The 9,403-nt window shown below is 56.8% G+C and overlaps 1 protein-coding gene across 1 annotated transcript in view; it reads right to left on the minus strand.

Annotated features, from left to right (window-relative positions):
* CLPTM1 (cleft lip and palate associated transmembrane protein 1) overlaps positions 1–9,403 on the minus strand; it is a 38,727-nt gene that overhangs the window by 2,569 nt on the left and 26,755 nt on the right. Inside the window, exons 7-13 of the mRNA XM_015561204.1 lie at positions 5,212–5,297; positions 4,441–4,561; positions 3,962–4,206; positions 3,181–3,274; positions 739–929; positions 390–485; positions 3–87 (exon numbers count right to left, since the gene is read on the minus strand). Coding sequence (XP_015416690.1) covers positions 3–87; positions 390–485; positions 739–929; positions 3,181–3,274; positions 3,962–4,206; positions 4,441–4,561; positions 5,212–5,297 — 918 coding nt within the window. The remainder of the gene's footprint in view (positions 1–2; positions 88–389; positions 486–738; positions 930–3,180; positions 3,275–3,961; positions 4,207–4,440; positions 4,562–5,211; positions 5,298–9,403) is intronic.

The raw sequence follows: 9,403 nt of genomic DNA on the forward strand, positions 1-9,403 counted from the left end.
GCCCTTGTGCTCCAGGTACAGAAGGCTGTAGACCGCGTAGCAGCCCAGGAGTGGGAAGAGGATCCACGACAGGTACCGAAATGCCATCTGTGGGGCACAGGGTGGGGTTGGAACCCCACTTCTCGGGCCCCACCTGGCACCCCTGCCTCACCCTCCCACACCTGGTCTGGCCGGCCAGCCTAGGGGAATTTCCAGGTTGCTCTGGGAACTTTGGATTCAGACAGGAAGTATACACGGCAGGTGGACGCTAGAGGGTGTGACACAGGCCATGAAGGGTAGACCCGTCAGTTCGGGGGCAGATGCCTTGTCTCCCTCCACCACCCCGACAACTGCCCATCCCTCGGGCCCCCAGGAGCGTGTGGTGCTTGGAAACCCTAGAGGATACTCACATCATCGTACACTTTCGTCGAGGACTCGATGTACGTGGACTTGTCTTTGAAGGTGGGGCGGGGGAAGAGTCCTGCCACCTTGTGCTCCCGGTCCAGCTTCAGGCAGGGAGGGAGGCCATGGTCAGCTGCCGTTCCCCCTGCCGGCTCTAGTCCCTGCCCTGCCCCACTGTTCCCAGTTCCCCTGCCCCACATGTGACCTGAAAAATCCCCTGGTGCGAAAATCCCCTTGGTCCTGGGAGTGCAGCCGGCACTGGGAAACACCCGGGGCCAGATCCAGGGTCCAGCTGACCGCACAGTCCCCCTCCCAACCCCTGGCAGCCCCCAAAACAGCATGGCCGCCCAGCCTTACCCGGACATCCATGACCTTGGTGATCTTCCAGAGGTCAATGAGGACCCCGATGAAGACGCTGACCTGGACCACGAAGTTGGTCTCATTGTCCAGGATATAGAGGAGGACCACGAAAGACTGGAAAACTCCAAAGAAGACGGAGCGCACGGACAGGCCCTCCAGGGACTGCCGGCTGTTCCAGAACTGGATATCTGTGCACGGGAGTTAGGGGGAAGCCAGGAAGTTGAACTGAGTCCTTCCCGCAGCTCCCTCAGGCCCCACTCTCCTCAGACCCCAGGGGAGGTGCTGGGTCACCAAGGGGGAGGGGTGCACAGGACCCCCTCCCACAAAGAGCCTCTGCTTCTCAGGTGCCACCTGAGCACTGTACAGGCAGGACCTCTGCAGCCCTCACAGCTGACACCGGCCCCCAGAACGCAGTCCCTCAACTGGTGACAGTGACTGCTGCCAGGTCCTAAGTGCTCACCACATCCAGGTGCTAAGGGCTGGTCAGAGAAGCCACTTCCCTGTGGCCTCACAGCCTGGCCTGGCAGCATCTGGCCGGAAGCTGGGTCTTTGTGACACCAGACCTGGGCTGTCCACCCTGGTGCCAGGCACCTCCCCTGGTTGGGAAGACCTGGGACACGTGCTTCAAAGCCATCTCCTCCAGCCCACTGCCCTGAAACCGCGCGGGAAGTGGCCCACAGCCACCTAGGTACACACAAGGGCCCCGTGCTCAGGTCTCCAATCAGCCCCTTCTGATGCTGTTCCTGGACCCAGCCCGTGGGGCCCAGGTCAGCCCTCTCTGAGCCCGGGGCTCCCCGTAGCTGAACAGGGATGACAGCACTGGTGGATCCCGCCTGTGTTGAGGGTTTAAGACCCGCAGCCACAGGAGGCCACCGCCACAATGCCTGCTTTACAGAGGCGGCCAGCCGTGGTCACACAGGGCCGGCTTTGCACTGAGCCCTGGCCATCCACCTGCTCTGGTTCTGATTCTGGAGCTCCAACACACTCGGCAGGCTCCTCCATCCCCCATCAGACCCTGAGATTTAAAAGGGAAATTCACAGAAACCCCCCAATCCTGACCAGGGAGAATGGGTCTGGAGACGGGGTTCTGGTGGGGGTGAAGGGATCCAAGTCCTGTCCTGGCCCAGGGAGGCAACAAACATGGGCAGTAAAGCTGGGCTCATCCAGGGCCCACTCCTGACGTGTGACCTTGGGCGAGTGACCGCCCACTCTGAGCCTTCGTTTCTCATCAGGAAGAGGGACCCCAGTCGACCCAGCTCCCAGTGAGCAGGAACGTTGGTGAGCCGGCACCTGACCAGGCACAGGAGTATTCCACAGGCTACAGCCGAGACCCCCTACCAGGGGTTGGCACTTACCGCTCAGTTCTGATGTTACAATCTTCAAAATGTAACTCTTGCCCTAACTGGTTTGGCTCAGTGGACAGAGCGTCGGCCTGCGGACTCAAGGGTCCCAGGTTCGATTCCGGTCAAGGGCATGTACCTTGGTTGCGGGCACATCCCCAGTAGGGAGTGTGCAGGAGGCAGCTGATCAATGTTTCTCTCTCATCGATGTTTCAAACTCTCTATCCCTCTCCCTTCCTCTGTAAAAAAATCAATAAAACCTATATTTAAAACAAACAAACAAACAAAAAAATGTGCTCAGGTGAGGATCAAAAAAAAGAAGTTCATTTTAAAAGTAACTCTTAATCTTGGAATATTGTCTTAATAATAGTAATATTTATTACTATTGCGCCTTCCAGAGCGGGCCTCCTTCAGATTGTGGGTCTCTAGGAAAGGAAGAAGTGGCCGCAGGGCCTAGGGGATGAAAGTGGGTGCTGGAGCCTGCTGCCTGGGCCCAAATCCTGGCTCTGCCAATTGGGAGCTGTGTGACTGCAGGCAAATTACCTAACCTCCCTGAGCCTCTGCTTCATCGTAAGCATGGAGGCAACAACAGGCTTCCTCATGGGGCTGGGGCTGTGAGGACTCAATGAGCTAACTAATGCGAGCACTCAGAACAGTGCCTGCCCCATGGCCAGCCCCCCCAGACCCTGGCCATTGCCACTGTTGGCCTTTGGAACGTAGGGACCTTCTGGGGACTGAGCTGTCACCTTCCCATTCGGGTGGGCCCCATCCACTCCACCCTGAGGGGCCTTTCCCAGCAGGCAACCTGCTGGGCAGGCTGATGGGAGCAGCTCTGGGGCTTCCCTGCTCTGGGCCTTGGAGTTCCCCAGCCCAGCCCCTCCTGTAGCACCACACCCAGTAGATGGAAGTTTCTGGACTGGGAGTTTTGGGGCCATCATCCTGGCCAGTTCACTAGGTCTTTGGAAAGTGGGGCTGAGAGACCCCCAGGTAGGGAGAGGACCTATGGGCGAAGAGGGAGAGAGAGGGGCCAGCCTCCTTTGGTACCCTCCCATCCCCAGCCCCCCATGGCCTCTCACAGGCCCCAGGGTCCCACCCCTACCGTTCTTGAAGGCCAGGAACTCAAAGACACTGTGGACGATGGACACGATGATGGTGAGAGCCAGCAGGTAGGGGTTGGTCTCTAGGAGGGCAACCTAGAGGTGGGGGGTGGGGGGAGATGCCTGTGAGCGCTGCCATGCCCTTGCTCTCCTCCTGGACTCCCAGAAGAACCTGCTCACAGACCTGACCCCCCAGGACTACCCATAGAGGGAGTGCGCATGATAGGCAGAGATGGACAGATGGACATGGAGAGGCAGGCAATGATGGAGAGAGAAAGAAACAGAAGAGAGGAGAGAGGCAGAGACACAGTGATGGGGAGAGAGGCAGAGTGACAGAGATAGATGAAGAGACAGTCGGAGGAACGGAAACCCAACATGAGAGACAATCCCAGGCAAGCACAGCCGAGTCTCAATGGCACAGACATAAGCAGAGAAAGATGGGACACCAGGAGTATTCAGGGACACAGTGACAGAGAGCAGAGACATCAAGTCAGAGCCCAAGTTGTGGGGAAACGGGCTATGGAACAAGATCAGGAAGGGGCGGTCCGGAAGGGACTCAGAAGGCCTGGCCAAAGAAGCAGAAAAGCTGAGACAGGAGGACCACAGAAGCCTCAGGGACGGGATCCCAGAGCCAGCGAGGGCTGCAGGAGGGGGGGCACCTGGGAGGTTGTGAAACTGGTCAGGGAGCACTGGCCGGAGGTCCCCAGGCCGCCAGCCTGGCCCACTTCCCCTTCCCCTCCTGCAGTCCAGGAGGGTGCTGGGAAGCCCCCGCCCCCACCTCACCTTCACCGAGTCCTGCTCCTCGTCTGACTGCTCGTACAGCTCATCACCCAGGAAGTTCCAGGGCGACTTGGTGCTCTGGGCGGCGTAGAGCTGCCAGCGCCAGAGAGAGAGGGGGCAGAAGGAGACGCGGAGCGGCAGGCTGGCCAGGCTCTCGTTGATGGGGTAGTAGTCCTTCTGCAGGTTCCAGTAATCGTTGAAGTAGATGATGGGGTAGTAGTCACCGCTCACGGCGTCGAATTTCACGTCTGCAGGCAAGTGGGGCAGAGGCACTGCTCAGCCTGGGCTGGAGCCACGGGCACCCGCAAGGGTGGGGAGACCCCTTAGGCCTCCAGAACAAAGGTGGGATATTCAGATGGGCCCCCTGACAGACACTGGAGGACAGGGGCAGGGAAGAAAGGGGAGTCTTCAGGCAGGGGTGGGGCAGGGGGAGAGCTTGGATAGATGGAGACAAGGAGAGCCAGAGGGGCTGGGGGTCTCACACTGGTCCAGGGGCGGAGGCACGCTGCCCTTCACCCACGGTGTGTGGTCGTCCACAATGTTGATGGTGATGTTGGGGTGCCAGTGGGAGATCACTTCTACAGGCCCATAGTCCTCGGCCCTCTGAGGGGAGACAGCGGGGTCATGGGGCTCAGAGGCACCTGCACCTGAAGGCTCCCGTGACAATCATGACAGCAGAAGAGCAGCCACTACAGTGACCATTGGCCAGCCACACACCAGCCTTACAGACCCACACCCTGGACCCCCAGCCACCTGGCGAGGGGAAACCCAGCCTGCAGATCTGGATGGGCCCATATGCCAGGCTGCAGAGAGCCCCGCGTGCAGCTCCACACTCACGGGGCGCCTGCCGGGACCACCGCACAGAGAGGAGGATTCCTGGCACCAGCACAGGTTAACACCCTGGCGCCCCCAGCCCACCTGGAAGAATGGGGGTGCTACTCTTGTCCGCTGGGCTCGGGGCCTGACTGCTTGGGTGTGAGTCCTGCCCTGCATTTCCTGGCTCTGACACTGTGGGCAAGTCTTCCCACTGAAAGGAGAATGGTAATGGGACCCCCCGCCCCCCGAATCCGCCCACTTCCTGAGAGGCAGCTCAGCTTCCTAGCCCCCTTTCCAGAGGGAAACGGAGGGTCAGAGAGGCGAGGAGACTTGACCAAGCCCCCACAGCAGCTCGGTGGTGGTGCCAGCTGAGAGCCCGCATGGCTGCTGGGCCGCGAACAGCCTGCCCCCAGGACCCAAGAGCTCTGCTCGTGTACCTTGATCATTTCTGGATCGGCTTCTGTCTCTCCTGTCAACAGGTTCTTGGTTTTCTGAAACCGCCGGCGCTTGTATTTGTTGATCACTGTGGAGGGGAACGGGGAGAAGGGGTGGATATGAGACCTGCTGGCACTGGGGGATCCAGACCCCTCTGCCTCCCAAGAGCTGCTCACTGGTCTCCTGGCTCCCACTACCCTACATGCCCAGTGGTGATAACGCTGACCGGCAGGCCGGAGCTGCCTGCCCTCTCAAACCTCAGTCCCACTTTCCCCATCTTTTCAGTGACACCAACAGCCACCAAATGACTCGCGACAGAATCACGGAGTCTTTCTGCTCCAGAACCTGCTGCGTGGGTCCCATCCGGCCCGTCCTCCAATCCAACCACAACGTCCACCTCCAGGCCCCATGGTGAGCCAGCCCCGGTGCCCCCTCCTGGATGACTATGGCCACCTCCTCACTGGCCTCCTGGGGCCGCCCTTGCCTCTTATGACCTTCTCTCTGCCGGGCAGCCAGCACTTCTTTTAAACCACGTATACGACCCTGCCCTCCTGCTATTTCCAAACCCCAGGCAGCTCCTGCGGCCCCAGCAGCGCACCTTCATGCCCCATGCTCACAGGCCCCACCGACCTCTCAGCCCTTACCCCTCCCACCCTCGATCTCCTCACTCCCCTCTCCTCACATGCGCCAGCCTGACCTGTACCCACCATGGCTGGGAGCTTCCTGGTGGCTCTTCTTACCCTCAAGTCCCTGGTTAAATGTCCCTCTTCCTAGGGCTTCCCTGTGCACCCCACTCAAGGAGGCCTCCAGTCAGCTCCTTGCATTGTGTATTCCCTTCACAACATCCCCTGCCTCCAATTCAACTGCCCATTGGTTTGTTTGCTGTCTCTCCCCGCAACCTGTCTGTGAGCCCCAGGAGGGGTGGGCCCATTTGGACACTGACACATCCTGCACGTCCTGGGCCCAGCGACGACCCTGGAATACACCAGAGTAAACAGGCGAGCTGCGGGCAGTTCAGGCCCGGAAGCCGGTGTGAGGAATCCTTTGGGGCTGTGAACCCCAGCCAAGAGCAGCCCTCACTTCTGCTTGCAGAGGCCAGGCTGGCCGCAGGCTCTCTGCCTCCCTGCCTTGAACCACGCCAAGACTTGCCAGGAGGAAGGGGCTGGTGCTTGCTCAGCTCCACCCAGCTTGGGTACTTTTCAGCTCTCCCTATCCCTGGACAAATGCAGCCTGCCCCTCCTGTGACTTCCCCATCTTGTCCCGGAGGGGCAGGGAGAGATGGGGAAACGGGGAGGGAGCTGGTCAAAAGCGGGAGCCTTACTCTCACACGAGCTAAGGGACGTTGGAAAGCGTTGTCACTTTCCGGCCGCGGTCCCTCTGGAGAATGCAGGGCCATTGTGAAGGGGCTCTGCGCTAGAGCCCAGCCAGAATGTGTCTGCACGTCACAGACACCCAAACCACCGGCCCGGATCCCTCGTATCCACTCAGAACCAGGGCTAGAGGCTTCTGAATTCCACACACAAGCTCACGTTCAAAAACATTTCCGGACGGGACGTAGGCTTTCGGCCCAGGGCCTGCTGCTCTGGCTGCAGCACCAATAGCAGCCCAGCACTTCTATCAACACAGGTGAGACCTTGCCCCACATCCAGGGGGTGCAGTAAACACCCAAGGGTGGGCATCCTGAAGAATGAATTCCGGGGGACACACTCCGCTACTGTTGCATTCCTGAGAGAGGCTGCCGCGGGAAGGGAGGAGCCGGGCCCAGCCGGGCTCCAGAGGCCTGGAGGAGGCACAGGAGAGAGGCTTTGGCTCCGGGGAGAACATTCTACAGCTTGGCAGCACCCACACGGACTATAATACAAGACGGACCTGGCTTCTGTGGGAGGAAAGAGCCACCTTTCCTCGGAGTTGAAGCTTCTAGAAGTGCAGCAGCCAGCATGGTGGTCACTGGCCACATGAGGCTGTGAGCACTGGCAGTGTGGCCGAGCGGGTGTGCTGTGAGTGCAAAACACACCAGCTTCTGAAACTCAGTGCAGAGGAAGAAAAGAATGTAAGGTAATCTCAGTGATTTTTTTATACTAACTACATGTTGAAATGACAATATGTTGACCTCAATAAAATTACTACTAATGTTAATTTTATAGTTTTAGGGGGTTTTGTGTGTGTGTGTGTGTGTGTGTTTAAAATGTATTTTATTGATTTTTCACAGAGAGGAAGGGAGAGGGACAGAGAGTTAGAAACATTGATGAAAGAGAAACATCGATCAGCCGCCTGCCGCTGGAGATGTGCCTGCAACCAAGGTACATGCCCTTGACCGGAATCGAACCCAGGACCCTTCAGTCCGAAGGCTGACACTCTATCCACTGAGCCAAACCGGTCAGGGCGTGTGTGTGTTTTTTATGTGGTCACTAGAAAACTTAAAATGACTCAGTGGCTGGCACTACATCTCTAGGGGACAGAGCTGCTCTGGAGGACTGAGTGCTGGCCCTATGCGGGGAGGGGGACTGTTCTGCTCCCACACTCTCATTCTCTGCCCTGGAATTGGGTGGCCAGCTCCAAGGGGTCCCAGCTGTGGGGCAAGCTTGGGTGATCCTGGGGGGCCTTCCAGGTCCACCGGCTGCAGACACCCGTCACAGGGACTGTGACACCACCTCACCACACAGCGACAAGGATCTCATTTACCAAAGGCAAACCCACAAAAATATGGCATCCATGAGGGTAAATGACATGCAAGCCAGCAGCCACCCGACTGGGTCTCATTCAAGGCAACCTCTGAGGCGGCAGGCACATCCACCCCAGACCCCTGCCAAGCCCCACTTTGGGGGACATGTTCTCCAGGACCGCCCCTGCAGGCCACACCTCCTCAGCGCACCTTCGCCCACATCTTCACAGGTCCCACTATGCGGAAAGCAGCGGGCTCAATGTCCACAGCGCCCGCTCACTGCACAGCGCTCGGTACACTTGGGGCACCGACTTTTTGTTCAATCCAGTGTAGGTAAGCTTTTTAACAATTTATTTTTTAATATATTTTATTGATTTTTTTACAGAGAGGAAGGGAGAGGGATAGAGAGTTAGAAACATCGATCAGCCGCCTCCTGTACATCTCCTACTGGGGATGTGCCCGCAACCAAGGTACATGCCCTTGACTGGAATCGAACCTGGGACCCTTCAGTCCGCAGGCCAACGCTCTATCCACTGAGCCAAACCAGTTTCGGCAAGGTAAACTTTTTAAATCATGTTTTATTGGGCTTATTTTTTAAATATATAAATTCTAAGAACATATCAAGACTGTCCAATCATGACTGTCCAATCACTTCCGGGGCTGCCAGCATGCCCCTAACACTTCCCTGATGACAATGACATCTCTGGGTGTGGAGGTGGAGGAGGGGCTGGGCTCTGAGACAAGGCCCCTTCCATGAGAAGGGCCACACCTCAGTGAGTCCAGTCACACTTACAGCTTAGGCAGGGAATAGTCCATCTACCCCTGACATTTTCCCTCATGTTTGAATTATCCTTCTATTTCCCCTAAGGCTGTCCTCACATTTCTAGTTCCAGTGTAACGCCTCATCCTCAACTTCTTAACTTCTGAAGAAAAATCAAAATGTGCTCAAAGACAAGCTCCCCAATTTAAACCTCCGCACTCCAGGAACGTAAGTGATTTAATCACTGGTTGCCCTAAAGCATTCTTTGTTTCTTTTCAAATGTGATGATGATTCTTCATACGTTTCCCTTCTCCATATGGGCACGTTGCTTTTAGAGTAGCAGTGGCCTAGCTCACAGTTGTGAGGCATGCAGCCCTGTGGGCTGAGCACACAGCAGTGGCTTCCAACCTTGTCTTGGCCATGCCCCACCTAAGCATCTCTAAAATCCTGATGCCCCCGTGACGTATAATTCTTATTATTCACAAAATGAATCCTAGTCGCGTGGAGGAAGCCTACAAGGCCATTAACTTGGTCTAAACAAGCTTCCAAAGAAGGTGACATCCATGAAAGAGAAAAATAAAAAAACGAAAGGACAGTTGAAGGACTGAGGAAGAAATCACTAAGAAATTGTTAAAATAATCACATGAAGTGATATGAAAAAATAGCAAATAAAGTTTTAGAACATATAATAGAGAACTGAAATGCACAAATGTCAAAATACATATTTATAGGCTGTATATGAGGCCCCTAGGACCATATGAAATGCAAACAG

The sequence above is a fragment of the Myotis davidii genome, unplaced genomic scaffold (genome assembly GCF_000327345.1).
Source record: "Myotis davidii unplaced genomic scaffold, ASM32734v1 scaffold796, whole genome shotgun sequence".
NCBI lineage: Eukaryota > Metazoa > Chordata > Mammalia > Chiroptera > Vespertilionidae > Myotis > Myotis davidii.